This window comes from Leuresthes tenuis, unplaced genomic scaffold (genome assembly GCF_036924035.1).
Source record: "Leuresthes tenuis unplaced genomic scaffold, fLeuTen1.0.hap1 SCAF_6, whole genome shotgun sequence".
Taxonomy (NCBI): Eukaryota; Metazoa; Chordata; class Actinopteri; order Atheriniformes; family Atherinopsidae; genus Leuresthes; species Leuresthes tenuis.
Genome location: NW_027325360.1, coordinates 18,465,698 through 18,486,934, shown reverse-complemented (window position 1 = coordinate 18,486,934; position 21,237 = coordinate 18,465,698). Strand labels below are relative to the sequence as shown.

The 21,237-nt window shown below is 43.1% G+C and overlaps 1 protein-coding gene across 1 annotated transcript; it reads left to right on the top strand.

Annotated features, from left to right (window-relative positions):
- Positions 1–18: 18 nt before the first annotated feature.
- epg5 (ectopic P-granules autophagy protein 5 homolog (C. elegans)) lies at positions 19–19,390 on the top strand. The gene is made up of 45 exons (XM_072388034.1): positions 19–655; positions 1,266–1,928; positions 2,207–2,467; positions 2,550–2,748; positions 2,878–3,014; positions 3,114–3,221; positions 3,308–3,381; positions 3,486–3,594; positions 4,281–4,395; positions 4,475–4,625; positions 4,732–4,893; positions 4,982–5,139; positions 5,355–5,506; positions 5,812–5,952; positions 6,052–6,213; positions 6,290–6,412; positions 6,524–6,786; positions 6,889–7,029; positions 7,137–7,281; positions 7,618–7,815; positions 7,946–8,053; positions 8,153–8,275; positions 8,602–8,768; positions 8,855–9,091; positions 9,468–9,591; positions 9,719–9,863; positions 10,490–10,661; positions 10,765–10,927; positions 11,012–11,154; positions 11,329–11,485; positions 12,201–12,395; positions 12,487–12,700; positions 13,433–13,581; positions 13,678–13,885; positions 13,979–14,054; positions 14,307–14,410; positions 14,500–14,675; positions 15,555–15,779; positions 15,864–16,073; positions 16,404–16,548; positions 16,649–16,891; positions 17,112–17,325; positions 17,417–17,635; positions 17,726–17,840; positions 17,926–19,390. The coding sequence occupies exons 1-45, from the start codon at positions 602–604 to the stop codon at positions 18,106–18,108; spliced, it is 7,731 nt and encodes a 2,576-aa protein (XP_072244135.1). The 5' UTR covers positions 19–601; the 3' UTR covers positions 18,109–19,390.
- The last annotated feature ends 1,847 nt before the right edge of the window (positions 19,391–21,237 follow it).

The following is a 21,237-nucleotide window of genomic DNA, read 5'->3' as shown; positions in this document are numbered from 1 at the left end:
CATGTGATCACAGATTGCGATCGCGCAGTTCCTGGAACAAACAAAACAAAACAAATGGCAGCCGACTAGCGGAGGTGGCTGTTATCGCATGACATTTGCGTCAAAGTGTTTGGATCTTATTTTGATCATGTGAACAACAATATCTAAAACAATGAGCCGCAGGGGAACTCAATCCTGAACGGAATTACGGGCGGACAGCTAGGCTTTAGCGTAGCCTAGCTAAAGTGAGTTTAATCAGCTGGGACTGGTTTCGTTTTCCCATAAATATGATCTCTGGATACAGCGTTGATATTAAGATACGTGTTAGTAGTTGTCTTGCTGTCCGCCATCAGTGAATTTTCGTAACGGGAAATATAAGAGTGAATTGTCTAGAGAAAGTGACAGTTTTTATTTTGACAACACAGCCAGCATCCAGCTGCTTATCACAGACAGGGTCAAGCTAACTATTTTAGCTGCTGGTTGTTTATCCGTGAAACATAGGATGACTTGTTGCTGTCAACTGATCAGCGGTTAGCAGTTGATTGTTTTAACCACCTTCGGTCGGCCTTGTGACACGGTGATCTGACCTGTGTGTGTGAGCTGATGTGAGAAAGCACTTAAAATGGAGGCAGTGAGACCAAAGAAGACCAAAGCAAAAACCAGCGGAAAGTCTCAGGTGATGACACCAAATACGGTACACTTTTTCTGCAACTATTCTGCTCTCCCCTCCTCCAGTGACAGGTGAAACGGAGCCTAATGAACACATAACTAGTTTGGAAAACTTCCAAGTGTCCACTCCAACATGCCTTTACTGTTTAGTTTAAAGTCAAAGCTTAAGATCAGTAGATAAAAACGTCGTTATCTACAGTGACAGAACTCGCCACTTGCCGTTGAAAAATCATATTTTATCATTTCTGACACATCCATAACAGGGTTGGTTTAGTCACATACCCTTTGTCAGATATATAGGTCTGTCATAATAACCGGTTTTGCTTGGAAAATATATTGGCCTAGAAATAATTGCAATAATCAATAGTTATTGTGATTGCTGTGTCATGATCATATAAGTTTATGTGGAAATGTGTAAAAAATTGAAATATCCACAATAACTAAAAACTGATGCATCATATAACTTGGTTCATGGACTGTCTGTCACAATAGTATATTATGTTATAATGTGTTTTAAATACACTGGCAGGCCTAGTTACATGTAGAAAACTGTAACTCAAGATGAATTATTAGTCAAGGAATATTAATCTCATGTCTGATTGTTCATTTGTTTTCAGCTGGTCAGGAAGCAGAAGCATTCAGAAGAGGTTAAAAAACCCACAGCTGTCTGTGATGAAGCCTCCAGCTCTGGTTTCACGGACATCCCACTCAGTCTGCCTGATGTTCCTCCTCAGGATGCTAAGGACGAGCAGCAGGACCCCGGTCGGATCTCAGAGGCCACAGAACCGCCATCACAACTGGTCTCCGTTAAGCAGCCGACCTCATCTGCACAGACCCTGTGTGCATCAGAGTTAACTCAGACTCTACAGTCTAGTCTGAATTTGGCACCGGTGACACCACACATTGCAGCTAATCTGATGGAATCAAACAAAGAGGGAGAGGAGGCTGGTGGGGTGAGAGCTCAGGGGGCTGAGTTTAAAGCAGCACCGCAAAGCATTGAGTTTGAAAGAGACATGCAGTCATGGAATCAGCCAGTTGTTACAGCTCAGTTTGAGGTAGCGAGTGCCCCTGCATTGTACCCATCTCTGCCCATCCTGGAGGAGTGTCCTGTAATACAATTATCTGATGAAGATGTGAAAGGTTGTGAAAAGGAACCAGCAGTTTTGACACTTCCTGAGCAGGAATCTTCTCCTCCAAGTCTGCAGCCTCTGGAGTCCATAGCTGAGCTTTCAAGGAGCAAACTGTACCCAGAATTACCCCAAACGGCTCCAGAGATGCAGGTGATCTCATGCAACATGTGATATAATTTATTTGATCATGTAGTATTTCCTATATCCCAGTCATTTGTGGGGGCTGCACGGTGTTGTGGTGGTTAGCACCGTCACCTCACAGCATCAGGGTTCCTGGTCCTTTCTGTATGGACTTTGCATAGCGTATTTTAAGTATAGAAAATGCATGGATGGATAGTTATTTGTGACCAGGCCCATTACTGTGGCCTCACATCTGACTGCACTGTATGCTACATGCATTACATATCTCTAATGTTTTTCCTCTGCAGGCCTTCTCACTGGAGCAGCTGAGTGTTTGGGAGCCAGGCGGAGGCTTACGAGCATGGCTGGAAGGTGTTGAGATCTGTGCTGCCCAGTTTTGTGATCTGGCCCGGCAGGAGAACCACGAACTGACCGAACTGCTGCAGAACTATTGGCGGTGCCGCAGACAGTTGACCCAGTCGCACACGCAGCTGCACACACAGTCCTCTGACTGCAAGAGCACACAGAACCGCCTCTGGAGCTTCAGAGATGAACAGCTCACACTTCAGGTATGGGTTGTAACAGACATATTGGTCACAGAGAGCCACAACGGGCCTCTGTTGTAATGGCTTTTTGCATTCTGTCCTGCAGGGTGTGTGCGCAGACCAGTCCAAGGTATGTGGATACCACCGTTTCCAGCAGGCAGAGTTTAATCAGGCTGTTCTGGCTGAGCTGAAGAGACTGTTTGAAGCTTGCAGTGAACTTCTCCATCAGAAAGTGGTGCTCCATGCATACACTGCTCTGCTGTCACGCCTGCAGGTGGAATCATACTTGTATTGTTTACTAAAAGGTGAGACCTTTTAAAAGTGCACTTGCTTCAAAGTTGCTATGCCTGTTCCAGAAATTCATCTTCTTACCCATACTGCCAATGTAAGGTGCACACACATCAGTTTTGTCTTTTTAATTTTTTTGCTTTCAGGTTTCCCTGGCAGCCAATCACAGCCTTGTTCTCTCCAACCTCTGAAAGAAGCCATCAGTGTCCTTTTTAGCTTCACACGTAGAGTCCTTGATGACACACAGTTCCAGACAGACATCCATCACTGGCTGGAGAGATTGGTAAACACAAAACTGAACTACTTTAAAACTCATGTTCCACGAGTTTCTGTTTATTATATGTTCTGATTTTTCATGTTTTCCTGATCGACTCTCCACTAGGTGGCCGTCTTATTGCATTTTGGAGGGTCAGGAGAGCACGTTTACCTGCTGTGCCATCTTCTATGCTGTCCTGCTGGGGTGGGAAAGTGGGCTGCATCCTTCCTTCAGGTAAGATGGAGACACATCTTTCTTTTTTATTGTCATGTCAGTTGTTGTACATACAGGTGACTAATGTTTTGTTTAATCTGTGCCAGATTCAAGTTTGGGGAAACTCCTCTGGAGTGCAACACTTTATGCAGGCGCTGGCCATCTTAATGTCCCCTTCCAGGTGAAAAAAGAACCCTCTATAATGGTACTGTCTGAAGATCTGATCTCCCCTCTGACTTTTAAGGGTCTAACAACTTCCCCCTTTGGCTCTCTGTTTTCACTCAGACACCGTGCAGAGTTTCTCGGTCATATGAAGCCATGTGAGAGCCAGAGCTCAACGGCTTCTGGACCTGATTCTGGCAACTGGACTCTCGTTGATGAAGGAGGGGAAGAGGTAAGTGAGAGGAGGCACTGATTGCATCCTGAGAAAGGAACACAACGGACCAATTCACAGTTTTAGAACAGGAATAAAGGTGTCAGTTAAAATTAAAATGAACAATTTTAGGTGTACATCTAATCGGTTAATGGAAATAAATAATATTCTTCACACTGATCGCATGGAAGCATCTTATGTTTTTATGTTTGTAAGTACAGTGTCAAAGGCAAAGCAAAGAAAATGTATTTATGTAGCACAATTCAACAACAAGGTGATTTAAAGTGCTAGCGTCTTTTTTTGTGTTTTACTTGACATATTTTGATGCAGATAAATCTTCAGTCTGCTTGTTGTTTCAGAAGATGTAATGTATTTATCGAGGGGTGTAGAAACGTAAACACTGACTTTTATGACTATCTTAATATCAGTCTGCTTCCTTAAAGCTATGACTTCTGCTATTACTAATGTATTTCCTGTGAACCCCTTTGTTTTCAAAGCTTTTATTGTCAGTTTTATTGAGCAAAACATAGTGTGTTAATCTTTATAACATTTGTATCTGTTATTATCTTCTTGTAAAGGCTACTTTTTCTCCTCCCCTCTAAAAAATATTCAAAGAAGAGCCAAAAAAGCCTCTCAAGGTGTTCAGCAGAGTATTTTGCAATATTTAGTTGCTGAACTTTAACTGCCCGACCTTGTTCTGTGTACAGGATGAGGACCCAGAGAGCAGCTGGTTGCTGCTCTGCGAGGAGGATCTGATCTCTCTTCTGACTCAGTTCCCGTTCCAGCAGCTCTACTCACACATGCTGGGGATGAGCAAGCTGGGTAAGAAGGTTTATCCGTCCTGCCTGTCTTGTGTTTGTTTCACTCGTTATGTTGGCTGACAGAGGGCTCTTTTTTCCAGGTGTCTATGAGCCCCAGGCCTGTTCCAGTCAGAAGATGATGCGCGTGTTTGCTTTTGCTTCTGCTCTCATTGAAATTCTCGCTGTCGGCCTCCAAACCTATAACAGAGCGCGATACAGGCAGCTAGTCAAACGAATAGGACACATCATACGGTCAGTGCACATGTAATATAAGCTGTATATGCTCACTTTTCTCGTGCCAGATCAAATAGTCTGAAAATGCACGAACTGAATGTTTATTTTCTGTCCTGTACCTCAGGATGACAGTGTGCTACGTCAGTGATCACTGGGCCCAGTACGTGAGTGTGACTGATGCTGGTGGATCCAGCTCTCATGTACACTCTCTGTCTCTGGACAAACTGCAGCTGGAATACGATCATCTCTTTCTCAGAGCTGTTTTACATGTTCTCAGAAACAAAAGGTGAAAAACTGACCTCAAGTTTACATTTCAACTTGAAGCGATTTACTTTCAGACTTTTCTATTCATTTGATGTGTTTTCCATTCTCAGGTTGGGCATTTGGTTGTTCATGTCTGAGATGCCCTATGGGACTTTATCCAGCTCCATGCTGTGGAAGGTCCTTTATGTTATGCAGTGTGCAGAGACAGCAGGACTAGAAACACTCTGCACTGCTGGTGACACACAATCCTGCATTCAAGCTCTCAGAGGTATCATTATACACACTTAACCTGCATGAATATAATTGAATACATGCATTTTTATTAATGCCTAAATGAAGCATTGCAGTTTCTTTTTCTCAAATACTTTCCAATGCATTTGGCAACTGTACTGCGGTGGAATTTTAAAGTTAGGCATAAATATGTCATCGTGTCATCTATCTATCTCGAGTTGTCAGCACGATTTTTTGTTCTCTCTGTTGCAGACCAAAAGCACCAGGAGAGATTTGAACAATCGCTGTGTGAGGTGAACAGCTCTGACGGCATCTCCCTCCTCACAGCACTGGCACACATGGCGACACCCACTCAGCACTCTGACCCCGCATTCATCACTAGCATAACTCTGCTGATTTACCAGGTGTGTAGAGGGGATCCAGAGTGAAATACTGGAATGGTTACAAGAAAAATAAAGAGTCATTTAGAATATGAGTGAAGCGGCTTTTGGATATATTCAGTTTTGTGTTATTTCCATGGCCTACAACACTTTGCAGGAAATGCAAACTGCATTCAGTTGCCGCATTTTTCAACTTGACTCGGAACTCAGTTTGTAATTACACTGGATTTTTTTCAGAGAGTCTGAACTGCATTATCCTGGGTAAAAGTCACTTTGTGAAGCTGTTTTCCTTTTCTTATTTTATCTTCTGTTTTCTTGGGTTTTCTCAGGTATCTTATGTGAGCGTGTCGACCAGAGAAACGTACTCCAAGGTGGGGAGGGAGTTGCTGGCTGCCATAGCTACGGCTCATCCCTATGTTATCTCTTTGCTGCTGGAGAGAGTGATAGAGACCATACAGTGTGTGGGAATGGTTGGTACTGCTGTTCTAAAATTGCATGAAGTGTACAGTTGTTAATTGCATCCTTTTGCAGATGTCAATCTTTTGAGTTTTTGTTTTGTCTTATGTTAGGTGGCACTATACTTGTGTAAAGAGCTGCCTCTGAGTCTCTGGCAGCCGAGGACTGAGGAAATATGTGTGATTGGAGCCTGGTTGCTCCAGCATCCCCTGTCTGCAGTGGAGAACCGGCTAGCCTGTGTTATCCTGGAGGGCCTGAACTGGGGTCACGCACAGGTAGTTACGGCTACATGGGAACTCAATAGTTGCACAGTTGCAAGTTTGTAGATGTCTATCCCATTTTCTTTTGCAGGACGGCTCTTTGGTCCTGTCGTCATTTCTTCACCGCGAGGTGGCTCTGCTGGTGGCTGAAGCCTATCAGAAGTACCTCACAGATAAACCGTATAGTGGCCTCATCTCAGAGGGAATCAAACAGGTCCCATATTCTCATTTTTCTCATACACTCATTGTGAACCACTTTCATTACTTGATTCAGCATCACTTTGTATATAGTTGAATCTCTTTATATCTTTCTTTCTCTCTTTAGGTGTCTTACCTTGCCAGTGTCCTTCGTTTGGGTGTATCTCCCGAGGCATCTTTCAGTCAGTGGGCGTGGCAACTGTTGCTAAGGCTGAAGCTCCATGGCAATGCTCAGAATCCTAAAGGAGCCTGGGTGGTGCCTGCTTTGGCATCCAACCCACCTCCAGAGCTGACACATGCACCTAGCATGCATTCTGTTCTCAGAGCCGTAAAAGCAGGCATCCCAATTGGAAGCTACCTTTCCATTGCCATGACGACAGTGGGACATAGGTTTGTTATCACAGAGACAATCTAAAAAAAGTTATGTGCGATTTCTTTGTAGAATTTGAATTAAGTTGAATTCATGGTTTGTTTGGTTTTTTTTTTATCCAGTCTGGAAAACTTTTGTACTGAGGGAGTTGGGTTGTTAAAAAATCTGATTCAGTCTCGCCACCTGAGAGCTGCTGTACATCTGCTGGATAACATCCTACCCCCCACCTACCCTCTTAGCTTTTACCTACTCAACAACTCTCAGTAAGCAAGACGCAACCTTCATACAACATGCAGAAACTGCAGCTTATGCATATCATAACCTAACTTGTCTTTCTGTATCTTTTGTTCCCTGCCTTTGTCAATGCCAGGTTTGTAAGTTGTATTCAGTTATTCTTGCAGTGCGACAGCGTGTGTCCTCAAGGCGTGGCACAGCAGGTCACACATCGAGTAGCTCCACTCCTCACCGGAACCAGCTATGGAGACAATGTCCGTCTGCTGAACAGCATGATTCAGGTATGTCCTTTAGATTTAGATAATGAAGGACCTAACATATTGAGTCATCTTAAAACAATATTTACATGAAGGGTCCTCGGAGTTATCTGAAACGAAGATTAATACTCACTGTATTTCTGGAAAAATTTCACCCAGCGTCCATAATGAAAATATAAGGACTGAGGACTGAAACCATCTTAAGAAAACCTGCAGGAACTTGTGATTTAGGTTCTACCACATTTTTATGGTACATTTTATCAGCTATAAAAAAAGGAATTTGAAGAGGTGATGGAAGACTTCAGAAGAACAGTCATCTCAAGAAAAACTGTGTAAAGATGTTTGTAATTTATCTTTAAGAGTCACATCGTGGAAAGCTCACGGCCCGGTCGTGTCGGAGCTGAAGCAGTGCTGGAGTTTTGGGTGGGAATCCTGACTCAGCAGAACTTGTGGTATCGAGACAAAACAGTCCTATTCCTCATGGATCAGATTTGCTGCGCTGCCTTCACTCACCACCAGGAGGAATGTGTGCAGAAACTCCTGTATCAACAGCATAAGGTATTTACAACGTTTTGTTTGTTTTTCATAACTGAGGGAGTTCAGTTGGTCTGTGAGGTGTCGATCCCACATTTAGCATTGTAAACTGCCTTTAGCAGAAACTTGACATCTGTTTTCATACTTCATGCAGGATGCCCTGGGTTACCATGGAGATCGGGGTCTGCTCTCTTCCCTGGTTGGCTGGATTGCTGGAAGTGCCACGCCATCCTTCGTGGAGGGCCAGTCTCTGAGTGCAGAGGTAAGGGTCCCTAAAGCAACAACAGTGTGAGCAAATGCTGTTGATCATATTTGTGTTTGTCAGTCCTGACAGGCCTGCTGTTGTTTGTGTTGTCTGTAGGTGTGGTTTGCCTGGCTGGTGCTGAACATGGAGGGCATGTTTGAGGAAGATTCTCAGCTGAGACGCTGTGTCGAGCATGAGCTACTTTCAGATTCCAACATGTCACCAGATCAAGCCTTAAAGGTAGACAAACGCTTAAATCATACATTATTGTGTAGATTGACTGAAATTAAACTGATTTACTCACATTCTTAGTAAGTGTTCAGTGCTCCTTTAGACTTAGAAATTACAACTTATTGCACAATGCAATTTTGAGACGGTATGTGGAAGATACATTTTAGGGATATACTTTGTGCCATTTTAATCTACATGATTAAAGATTGTTTACAATGTCATAGTCTAAAGATTAGTTGCGGAGAGTTTAGTTGTTTGGTGTCCTGCAGGTTAGTCCTGATCCTGAGTCTTGTATTTTTGATCATTGATAAAGAGTGTTTTTGTGTCTGAGCCAGAGGGTACAGCAGAGGCTGAAATTGCCAGCAGCCCAGTCTCTGCAGCGGCTGCAGGTGTATCGCTGGGCATGTCAGGCCATAGCCACACCACCTGACCACCCCCTCCTTCCCCTCATCTGGCAGAAGTTCCTACAGCTCTACCTCAGACAGCCTGGACCAGAGTATGGGTAAGATGCACAATCATCACTATCCCGAGCCAGAGAAAAAGGAAAAAAGGCTAAACAATTCGGTTCATCTCTGTGTTGCCCGACAGGTTAGCTGCAGCGGGATGTATTGGCCGAAGGTTTTTTCAGGCCTCTGCTCAGGCTGCTTTACTGAATGATCTGAGGCAGAGAATACAAGAGGTGTCTGACTTCCACCACACTGCCAGCCAGGCCCTCAAGGTGCCCCCTCCGCACACACCCTCATCAGCCACGCAGGGGGATGATAGTCCCAATAATCCCAGGCCACCGTACCTCACCTCTCCACAGCTGCACACCGAGCTGGTCCGGTAGGTCACTGATGCTGAGCGTGTCCTCTGAAAAACACTTGTTTGAAATATATGTTTGCAGGCTCAATGTTAGTTTTTTTTTCCTTTGTTTATTTAACTGGGACAGAGTAGGTTAAAGAGTCAGAAGTGCCATAAGCATGCCATATTAAGCTCATTTATATCCGTATACCTAAGGCAGGTAAGAAGAAATAAGAGAACACTACAAGAGATCACAGAAATTCAGATAAAACAAGAACTTGCAAACAGACACAAAACTGGATACATAAAGCAATAAAGAGTTCATATTGTGCAAATGTTAAAATGGATTGATGGTTCTTCAACCACTGTTTGAGATGAGACCTAAAGGTGAAGTTCTCAGCTGATGGTTGGTCTGCAGGTTGTTTGGTGTGTTTGCTTTGTGGCTGGAAGACGAGACTCTGCAGAAGCAGGAAGTGTACCTTCCCTCACTTCCTCCAGAATATGAACCTCACAGATTGGCACTGGTCATGCAGCAGCAACAGGTCAGCATGTCTTCATGTTTGTGTTTTTTGTTTAAAATAAGAGTGAAATCTTCTCATGTGTCAGTAAAATGAGTTGTGCATTATATTCTCTTATATTTTACTCCCATGTTGTCATGTTTCGCTGTAGGAACTGTGGCTGGAGTATGTGGACCAGGAACGTCTGCGGTATGATGAAATGGAGGTTTTGTCTCTGTGGGAAAAGGTGCAGAGTGAGCCAACATTCCTGCAGACCCAGAATATGGACTTCACTGACAACACCAGCCTGAAAAATGGTACGGAGACTAAATTGTTACTTTGCAATCAAAGCATTAACAACAAGGTTTATAATGATCTGATAAGTAGTTATCACAAATGCAAAAATGTGACAGATACTTGCTAGTATGCCGTGTACCCTGCTGAGCCAGCTAAGTTCCTCTCTTGCTGATATCACTGAGATCCCTCTGGTTTGGACTGTACTGACTCAGAAGATCAAATACAGTTTACATACAATACAAAAATATAAAGCAATACAGAATTTACAATTCTGGAAATGGGTCACATGCTGTTTGTAAAGCTGAATTCTCTGCTTTAGACTTCAGAACAGACATTGTGCTTTGTCCTTTGAAAAAGCTCAAATGAAGCAAAGTTGAATTTGTTGAAGTGTCTTATAAGACATGAAAGTGAGCCAGCACACACAAGAGCTGGAACTCACTTCATTGTGATTCTGTTTTTACATGGCAAAATGATGTGGATTACTCTCTACATTAGACCAGAAGCATACTGAAATAAATAGGATTGCAAATGGAGATGTTTTGCACTATTTCACCCTATAAACACGTTTAAAGTTGATCTTTGTCCTAAAAGACAAAATCTCAAAAGAGTTTTGTTTAATGTTTGCGTTTTGTGTATCTTTGTTCAGCAAGAGAGCGTATCCTGTCCAACCTTCAGAAACATCCAGCTCCTCATGCACCTCCTGAGCTGCAGCAGCAGAAGGCTCCGGTGGCCGAAGTTCCCTCCACCTGTCTCACTGACTCTAAGGCTGCTGCCGAACTGTTACAGCAGGACCTCTGCATTTTGCAAGATCAGGCCAGGTAGATGACGTGGCATTCACGGACATGCACATACTTGTTCCTACACTCGCATTAAGAACAGTAGCGTTTCTAAAATTCTTTTTCTTTTTTTTTTTTAATGCAGAATTGCAGTCGCACGTGAAGCCCAGCAGGTGGCAATGGAGCAGGAGCTGCTAGAGAGCCTTCCTTTGTTGTTTAAGAATCGACCAGAGCAAGTCAGCATGGCCCTGGAGTGTAAAGGAAAGGGAGGGCAACCGTGTCAGGGACCCGCAAACATCACCGTCACAGTACGATCACTCATGCAGGCACATTTTACAGAGCTGTTTAGCCATGATTTTGTTAATCAGTGCATGTTTTGTGTAACTACATAGTGTGAGCGTGTCCAGAGGCAGGAGGCGGTACACAACCAGATAACATCTTTGCGCAGGGACCTCAAGAAGCTTCAAACTGATGCTATGGCTCCTCCACCTCAAAGCCTGGCCCAGGCTGCTGTCCACACCGAGAACTTTATCACGTCAGTACTTAACGGACTTGTCATCTCGGCACAGAATAGGCATAAAGCATGTTTCAAATAGTATAACTGCTTATAAAACATATTTAAAAGAAAAGATGAACTGATTATTTAACTTCAACAGGGTTGTTTTGACTCATGCCTGTTTTTTTTTTTTGTTTTTTTTTATGTGCTCAGGGCTCTTGTAAATATGTACAAAGCCCAGAAATCTCCGGTGGTGCAGCAAGTTGGTGTGTCTGCTTTTTACCAGGTGGTCTCTTTTGTGTGTGAGGACACACTGCGACATCCCCCAACACGGCAATATCTCTCATCTTGTGTGGAAATACTAGGACAGGTGTGCACACACCTCCCAAAGAGACATACTCTCACACACAGTACACCGAACAGAAAGATTTATATGCACAAATTCAAATCCGCCCGACCTATACCAAAGCTCTAAGGAACTTTGACCGAGCACGCTGCCAAAGAACGTCCTGCACTGTAGTATTTTGGCCATAATAATCTAAAATGGACATATATCTAGTGGAAAAAAAGCAATCCTTGCTGTATAAAAAACATTAAACAGCATAAACATATTAGGTAGGAAATATTTGCACTATTCAGACTATTTTTTTTTTCAAAGAAGCAAAACAAGAAAGGACTGCATTACATTTTTCTTTAACCACAACTACAGACTGAATTTGTTACCTGAGTTGTAACCCATGCTACCCCACACCTTGTTCACCAAAGCTCTTCTTCTTATGCCTGCTTTCATGCATGAACGTCACATGTAAAGAACGCAGTAAGTCTGCTGATATATAAATCACATGCATATTGTTTTATTCAAGTGTACACCTGAACAGGAAAGAGAAGCCTGGCAGATTTGTACAAGAATGTTAGATTTGATGTTTGTGCTGTGATTTTTGTGCACATGTAAATGACGAAGACAATCAGCAACTTGCCTCCTGCAGGGTAGAAGCTGAAATCATTTCAGTTGGATTAAAGATGCGGTACTTCTTTGATCGAAAGGGGCATCATTGGTAATAAGTTATGTTTGCTTTTGTTTGTAGGTGTTTATTCAGTTGAATGCAGACGAGTGCGGTCGTGTCCTGAAGACCATCCTAGAGCAGAGACGTCTTTGTCCTCTCGTCTCCCCCTTCTTCACTCCCAACGCCGCACCCGATCAGCTCGTCTTCCTCTACCAAGACGTGGTGACATCCCTACACCTTGACAGCGCTGATGTCATTTTCATGCTACTCACCAAAGTTAGTCCACATATAAATGCAATGAAGAAGCATGCTGATTTACACCACACTGACTCGGTTCCAATACCTACGTGTGCGTCTTCCCCTGTAGTTTGATTTGTCCCAGTGGTTGAACGAAGCCCATCCCGTGTTTTCGGAGAGAACTCGCTTGCTGGAGTTGGTACATGGAGCGCTCTGCGTCTGCGGCCGAGACCCTGAGCCTGAACTTCTCACACCTTTTCACCTATTCACCAAACACTGGACTATGCTCGTGAGGCATCATTTCCCAGACCATTACAGCGATTGCCTACGTCTGCTCATGACCAGTGAGTTATCCATCATGATTTATTCATTCAAATCAGCGAATGCCATTTTATTTATTTATTTATTTGTATTCTTGCAGCAGACTGATGTTGTTAGGCTTTCAGAGTCTCATATATGGAGCATAGCGCAAGTTTGAATGTGGAAGAGTCAAAGTTTCTTGGATTTTTACATTTGACTCCATCCATAGTGTTAAGTAATGAAAATTAGCCGGTCATTTTGTCAAGATAGGCAGAATTTTTAGGTACCTCCAAGAAGTGGTTAGAGAGTGACTGGAAATGTCCTTTTCAAAGCAAAATCTGTAATGAACAGTCTTCTTGTTCCTTCATCCCTCTGAAACAATCCCTCCTAGTTTTTATTCCACCAACATTAGATTAAAGTGAATGATACACTAGATTAAAATTAGCTGAAACATTCTCTCAGCCTTAATGATTTAAACAGTCTTTTGAATGATTCATTAAGATGAGACTATTCCTTGTCAGAGCCCCAAATTCTATCAATCATTAAAGATCTCGAATAATCAATTCAGGCATTTAGCACCTAACAACCTAACATATGTAATCTGCACATCTTTACTTATTCCACTTATGCTCTGTCATTGAAACAGATTTATATTGATTTAGCACTCAGTATAGACCAGGGATTCGTATCGCACATTTTGTTGCTTTGGCTAAAAACATCTACTAAACAACTTGATATGTAGCTTCTTCAACAAAGTCCTATTTCACTCTTGTCAGGTTCATCCAACCAGTTGCTGAGTCCAGAGTGTTGGAAAGTAACCCTGCGAGTGCTCGGCTGCTTACCTCCATCCCGCAGCTCCAAGAGCAAAGCTGAACAACCCTCAGCCTCTCCTTACAGATCCCCCATAAGCCTCTCTCCGCAGCAGGTAACGGTTGACGCTGCTGTTGATTCAAACCTGCCTGCCTGTTAATGCTTATCATGTTAAATTGCTTTAATCCAGCAATGTCGTGATATTTTGCAGGTGGATGAAACGATTGATTGGCTGAGTGACTACTTTTTGCGAAGTCGTCTCAGTAAGCCAGACCTCCGCAGTTTCGGCCTCTACTCGGCCTGGACTCCATACATCAGTGACGTTGTCTCCTTCTGGGAACATTTGATTGGTTCCTTAATCAATGTGCAGCTGAGCGGCTGCGCCAGAGAGCCAGTGGGCAGCAGCAAAATAATGAAAGGTAGCTACTGATTGGCAGATTACAAAGAGAGGGGGACTTGTAAAATCCTGTTTCCTGTTTTATGAAAGGGAAATGTGTCTTTTCTTCCCACAGCTCTGCAGAACTTACACAGTAAACTTGTGAAGTTATTTAAGCCATGGATCTTTCCTCTGGACACAGGTGATGGCGGGTGAGTGTGGCACAACATGTTCAACACAACAGACTCTGGAGAAGGCAGAAATATCCATTTTGCTTGAGATTTTTTTCTTTTATCTTTATCTTATTTTCTTTTTCCTGGAATACAGGCTTATAGCATCAAAGTTTTTCTATTAACGGAACTGATCCCGTTTCTGAGCTACACGATGTATTACACAAAGCACAAACACAACACAGACATAAACAGTGAAACTGAAGTGTGGACATCTGTGTCTTTCTGTCTCAGTAACAGCAAGTGTTACCCCTGGCTGGAGACAGATGCGAGTGCTGCAGGATGTCTCGTTGGTCTTTACGCTCAGCTTACTGACACACTTCATCACAAATTCAGAGGCAAGTTTTCAGTTCTTTTTAAACCAAAGAATACTGACAATACACATCTGCCTTTTTTACAGCTTTAACTTGTCTTGTCCATGTCACAGATCGTCTGCTGCCTGGTCAGCAAGGTGCTCTCTGGCTGTGTATGATGCAATACTGTGAAAGCTGCACCTCTCCCCGTACGCCTGAGTACTTGCTGTACCTGCACCACACACATCTGCACAGCCTGCCCTGGAGACACCTGCACCCCGACACTCAGCTCATGCAGCAGCTCTTCAATGTAAGGTCCTCTGCCCTCCTAGTCATAACTCCCACTGCTTGGGGAGCTTGTTAATGCGAGGCCTTGGCCAAGCTTCTATTATTAGTCCAGGTTTCCATCATTTTAGTCCCAACATGCTTTCCTTGGAAGAACACATTCTCTTAAGAGCCATAAAGTGTATACAGTTTACCAGAAAAAAAATTACTTTGTAAACCTACAACATAATTGAACTAATGGTATCAAAAATTCCTTTTGAAAGACAGATAAATGTATTTATTTATCAGTGAATGGTAAAAGATGGGGTAGGAAGACTAAAAAAGCATTTAAATTTTTCACAGGTAAATAATAAATATTATTGACAATAATTCCTGTGAATGTTGCCTCATTACGATATTTACTGCTACAACAGGCTGTCTGTCTCTTATACTTCTTTGATAATTGGTCATGATGTGTTATTCAGTGAAGTTTTTCAAATATAATTGAATATCAGCAAATTGTTATTAAGCATATTGTTACTTCTCTTCATTATGTTAACTTAAGTTTTCTTCATGTCCCTCTCTCCTCCTGTTATCTGGAAACACAATCCCTTTTACTTTCTGGGATTTTCCAATCCCTTAAGTGCAAAGTGTGGATGCATCAATGGCAAATGCTTCTTTGGGAGTTATGGGTAATGAAGCAGTACAACAATGGATGAGAAAAGTTTTTTTGATTTAGCCATTTTGGGTCCTTCCTTCTTTGTCTCCCTGTCATCCTCAATGGGAGGAGGAAAGATGGGAATGAGAGATGTGAGAATACATTTCAGCGTAACGAGAAGTCTATTGACACCCAACAGTTTGCAGTGTTTGGTGTGTTTGGACAGTATAGATTTTTATTTAATTTTACGCCTTTCTTTGCCTCCAGGTGGAGAGAGGAAGTCCCAAGAGCTGTTTCCTCTTTATGGGAGAGCTGTTATGCGAAGTTAACTGGGTCAGTGTCCTAAGCGACCACTTTCAAACACCTGCCAGCTCCACAATGTATCCAACTCTACCAGATGTGGGCACACAGAAGGAGTCACACACCATGCTGGTCTATCTGCTATACATGCTTGTTTTTCTGGCAAAGGAGGAACAGCTCCTGAGTAAACAGGTGAGTCCAGTCTACTTTGGAGTCACATTAGGGTCAGATCTCTTCATTCATTCATTTCTTCTGTGTTTTCCTCCCCATCTCCAGGACCCCCCTTTGCTCAGTCTGTTGGTTCAGTCCACCTCTCTGCCCTGGCACCAACTGGACCTGTCCTCATACCAGGGCATTCTGGGATATGTTGGCACCCATTATCCACCCTCTCTGCTGCTCAGTGGTGATTCTGCACCTCAGCTGCTGCTGAAATCACTCCGTAGTGCTGCAGGACTTCATCCCCGCCCCAGTGAAGCTCCGCACCAGGTGTGACACTGTAGGACCGTTTGTTTTATAATTAGAGTTTCTCATTTCTTAATGTACCGTAAGGCCTGCAACCACATTAAATGGTCTTGTACCTTTAGTGTTGCGTTAGTGAAAATAACTCCTGATTTAGTTGTAAAAAAATCAGCATTAGGTAGTACCTTGATTACTTCAGTGGATATTTTATGACTCAATCAAAAGTCACTGTTTTTTTTTTAATAATTTGAACATCATATACATGTTCATAGATGTGTGTATTTTTTAAGTTATTTCTATATAGCATTAACATTAAAAATGATTTACATGGGTTTCCTGTTATCCTTCTTCTGTCAGGAGGAGACACTCAAGGCCGGAGCCTATGTGTGCTGGTGTGTGCAGTCACTGGTGACACTGGAACAAGGAGGTAGCATCAACCTCAGCAGCCTGGAGGCTCAGCTGGAGACACTTCTGGAGAGCGTTGTCACATTCAACCCACCAGGTAAACTGTCCTCACATCCTTCCTCATCAACATCATCAACCACGAGAAATAAATTCTTTGCTCGGTTCAGCCGTACCACTTCCTCCTTTTTCCTTTGCAGAGGTGGGTTTGGAGCAGAGGCACATGGCCTTCTGCAGTCTCTTCAGTGACACGCTGGCTTTGCTCAATGGAGTGGGCGTTTCAACGGGTGAGGCGCTTGCTGCCCATGTCATTGCCTGGCTGGACAGAAAGGGGAGGGGCTTTCCGATTCTGCCTCTTCTCACAGCCTGCTCCCGTTGCCTTGCATCAGTGCGGCACATGACACGTATCATGGAGGCATGCATCACAGCATACTTCAGCCATGGTGAGAAACATGTTGTCCTAACCTTTTCATCTAAGTTAGTGCCATACCTGCACTTATATGGTCAAATATAAGATTAGTTTTTTCTTATTTTTTTCCTGCCAGTTTTGTTTTTGCTTAGAAGCCAGTTTCCTCCTAAAATGTTTTACATTTATCGTAATATCTCCCTCTGGAGGAGAGTTTTAACGTAATATTAATGACTCTGTGCCGGTGTTCACTGCAGCTGAGGAGGAGACAGTAGGTTGGGGTCCTGTGTTGGCGTCACTTCAGGTGCCTGAGCTCACAGTGGATGACTTCCTCTCCGAGAGCCAATCAGGAGGCAGCTTCCTGACGCTCTATGCCTTCATCTTGCAGCGCCTCAACACTGAATACACAGCAGCGAATGAGAGGAGGACTTTGGGTCTCATTAATACATGGACCACACAGGTCTTCCCCAGGTTTGACCCTCATTCAGTATGTCAGCTTGTGTGATCTATCAGCTGTAGGCATTTTTAACATGTTAATACGACATTTTTTATTTGTGTTCAGTGGTCCAGATGATGAAGCAAAACTGTTCCTTTGGTGGCACAAAGCACTCGGTCTCTCTGTGGAACAACTGCAGCCACAGGCAGGCCAGAGTGAAGTGTTGGGAGTCGTCATGGGTCTGATGAGGCTGCAAACCAGGCTCCTTCAACTGGGAGAAGAAAGACTGAATTCTGGGCTCCTGGGAGCTATAGGCCTTGGAAAGAGGTCTCCTGTTTCTAATAGGTGAGCTCAAGTGCATTTTATTTGCAACTCTAATCACCTGTTACTCAGACAGAGTAAAGCAGTTAATAAACCAGCTGTTTATGCATTCAGGTTCAGGGTGGTGGTTCGGAGTCTGGCAGCATTCTTGTCCATCCAAGTGCCATCAGAGACTGAGCTAAGACTCCAACCCACTTCTGACTTGCAGCTCTCTGCAAAAGCACAACAAGTATGCACAAAAAACTGTAACGTTTCCATTTTCTAGTCTGCAATTATTTTCTAAGAATAACTTTTTTTTTTCTCTTTGGATGCAGATGTTGGGGATGTTAGAGGCCATGCCCAGCAGCAAGCAGTACGCTGACTTAGAAGATTCAGTGAATAAGGCTGTCCAGTTCATCCGCTACCCAGGACACTGTCTCAAAGATGGGCCCCGACTGTTGGCCCTGCTAGTCAACTTTCTTTACCCAGACCTCAGATACCTACATGTTATTCGTTAGCCTTGAATAAACCTGCCAAATGTTGCAGATTTGGAGGACCTTGCACTCCTGTGGCAGATGAAATGACAGTAAACATCTGCTCTGCACATGCAAAATCTTACTGGAGCACAAAATTTTATAGAAATGACACTGGTACTCAGTGGCTGTTGTGATCCCATCAACGAGGGCTTTGCATGACAGAAACTGGCAATGTGACAAATGCGGCTCGTGAAACCAGTCAGAAGTCGAAGCAATTTCATGTTCTAATCGCTGACATTTTTAGCACTTTATTTTCTTCTCTTACGTTTAAGCCATGTTGCTTTTTAAATATCTTGAACACCATATGTTCTCATGATTCTAAAAGGAAGTTGCTTTTATTTATTGCAGCCACAACAGGCCAGAGTGAGGTGTTGGGAGTCATGAGTTCATGAATCAGAATTCATGACGTGTGGATGTGGAATATAACAGAAAAAGATGAAGGGTCCACAGATCATTTGCAAGAAGATGAAGGACAGAGCTGATAGGCCTGTTAAGTTGTACCTTTTTTAAGATGGAGTGGGGGGACATACCAGGGAAGCTGGTAGACTATGTTAATGGTGTGATTGCAACTCTTTTAGAAACTCAAGCTAGAATCTGAAGTGTCTCAATTCTAGGTACCTTTCACATACAGACACAGTGAAGTCCTGAATGAAGTGATCATGCTTAGTAACTCAGCATTTGCAAGTATCGTTCACATTAAGCCAAAAGTTTTTTCCTTGTTTCTGCCAAAGAGATTTTATTTTCATTTGCTCTGTTACTTACTTAATCGCATGAGTTCTGTTTGTTTGATTTGACTCCGTTATGTCCAGGAAGTGCGGTGTGAAAAAGCACACACACTTTGATACACCAAGTACACTTGGTTGGCTTCCTTATAAAGTATTATGTGCAGGGTAATTCAGATGTCTAATGCTGCTGGTATTTCTCAGAGTGAGGGATGCAATGCTGTTGAGGCTTGTGCGTAACTGGACTTTTACACACTTGTTTAAGAATAAATGCAGATTTTAAACTGGATCCACTGCACATTCGAGGCAGTTTTCACATTTCATTACTCTCATCCGTTCTGCACCTCTGTTGTTTTGTGCCATCTTAGTAATAATCGAGCTGCACTTCGGCTTGCCTTATTGCCAGTGTTGCGTTGTTGCGCTGTTAATGTCAAAAGCTTCTTTTTTTTTTTTTGTATCAATAACAGATCTGGAATGGGTCTTAAGGCTGGTGCAGGAAGAGAGCCACTGAGCCAAGTAAATAAAGTAGATTGAATGTTTCACCTCTGGTCTTTATCTGTTTATTGCAGGGTTGTGAGAACATGTGTTTACATGCAGCCTCTGTGATTAATCTTTACTCCTGGGACAAGCCACATGGAGACGCATTTAAGTGTTAGACTGACCTGATTGGAATGGAGCTTGTTAGGAATTCAAAGGCACAATACACTGCAGCCTTAACAACAAAACTAACTGGTCTCAAAATCTGCTTTTTTCCATCCATGATGCTGCAGTGGGTTAGACTGATATTACAGTTTTAAGAAGCTTCTACTGACAAGCATTACTGTACAGTAATTTGACTGGCATCCACATCCTCTTGTTGCAAAAGCAAAGGACATGTGTGCCTCTTAAAAAAGAAAAGAAAAGCTCAGGAGGGTGTTTTTAAATCAAATTATGTGCTTTTGTCTGCATTTTTATATCCAGCTGCCTCATTTGACATCAACACGTCTGCCAGGAAGAAACTTCTCCTCAGGCAACGGTGGTCTCTATGGTTACATGACTGATGCAAGTGGGAAAGGGTGGGGTGATCTGAAGCTGTGAGACAGAGGAAGGGGGAGTGTTGGAGGGAGATGCTTACAGACGCTTCCTCCTCTTTCCTCTCAAAAATGACTTTAGTGTGTTCCGTGAACTCCTCGTATGCTGCCCCTCGCTGTTTAATCAGCCTTCTGTCATCTTTCAGCTGAGGTGGGGAAGACTCATCCCATGTGCACACTGCGTACATATACATGTGCTCAGAGGACCCATTGCAGAGACTGTATTCCTGGCAGACACATCACTGTCTGACAGATTCCTGTGTCACCATGGAAACCCAGCATTAAGTCAGGAATAGTTGCTCTCAGACTGTTTCAATGCACACTCAGCATCAAAGGGACACATGGATGATCAGTCATCACTGGCAATTAGGATGCAGACATAAACTGCAGAGGAGTGATCACATTGTCTGAAAGATGACCAGTTATGCAAGAATTTCTACCAGTAATAGATAAAAATACTTGACTGTACAGGCTGTGCGTTGATAAGGCACAGAGATCTCAGAAGTCATCTTAACCAGATGGTTCACTTATTGCATGTTTTAGTGTCACTCCCAGGCTGAGCATGAATAAAAGTCCACTGATAACCAGCTGCTTTTTTTATGACAGCTGCACTGTCCAAAAGTCCCTCCTGTATGCCAAAACACAGACACACACACGCTGGACGTACAGGAATGTCTCTTAACATTTCTCTGTTCAGCAACTGCTAAACAATGCAGCAACTTCTCGACGTGCTTGCATTGTTTCGAATGTTTATATTGAGTGAGAACAAGTGTGCACAGTATGTCTGTGTGTGTCAGACGACTCCTCCATTGAGACACCCACTTTTCTCACACCTCCTTGCCAGTATGGTGACTCAAACTTAAGAGTCTGTATTTCGCTTCCATTCTGTTTCTCGCACTGACCGAGCAGAGCATAATTGCTTCACCCTGTTGAGTGTACCTTCATTTGCACTCACATCTTCACCTGATTGTTGATCTGTTCTGGACTGAGAATAGCGATGAAGTAAGGTGGGAATTATTGCTCTTTAGGATAGACTTTTATATGGCTTTCCCAAGAACCAAACCTCTCTGCAGTGAACAAATAAAAAGGAAACTCTTCTTTGAGGGTACATTTTGTCCTGGAAGCTTGTGTGTTGATTAATTTCTGGTTTGTGTAACAAATGATTCAGACAAACAACAAAGAGATGTTTGGGGGGGTGTTGATAGTGTTAGACTGACGTCTCATATTTATCTAAAATTAGTGGCAGTGCGAGGCTGTATTGACAGCAGTCAGAGAACTCAGACATTCGGGAGGTCGATAGGTCCGTTTGTATGTGTCAG

Coding starts and splice junctions, on each gene's coding strand:
- epg5 (XM_072388034.1), top strand. CDS start 602: ATGGAGGCAGTGAGACCAAAGAAGACCAAAGCAAAAACCAGCGGAAAG. Junction 8,276..8,601: donor CACCAGATCAAGCCTTAAAG/GTAGACAAACGC, acceptor TGTCTGAGCCAG/AGGGTACAGCAGAGGCTGAA. Junction 11,155..11,328: donor CACACCGAGAACTTTATCAC/GTCAGTACTTAA, acceptor TTATGTGCTCAG/GGCTCTTGTAAATATGTACA.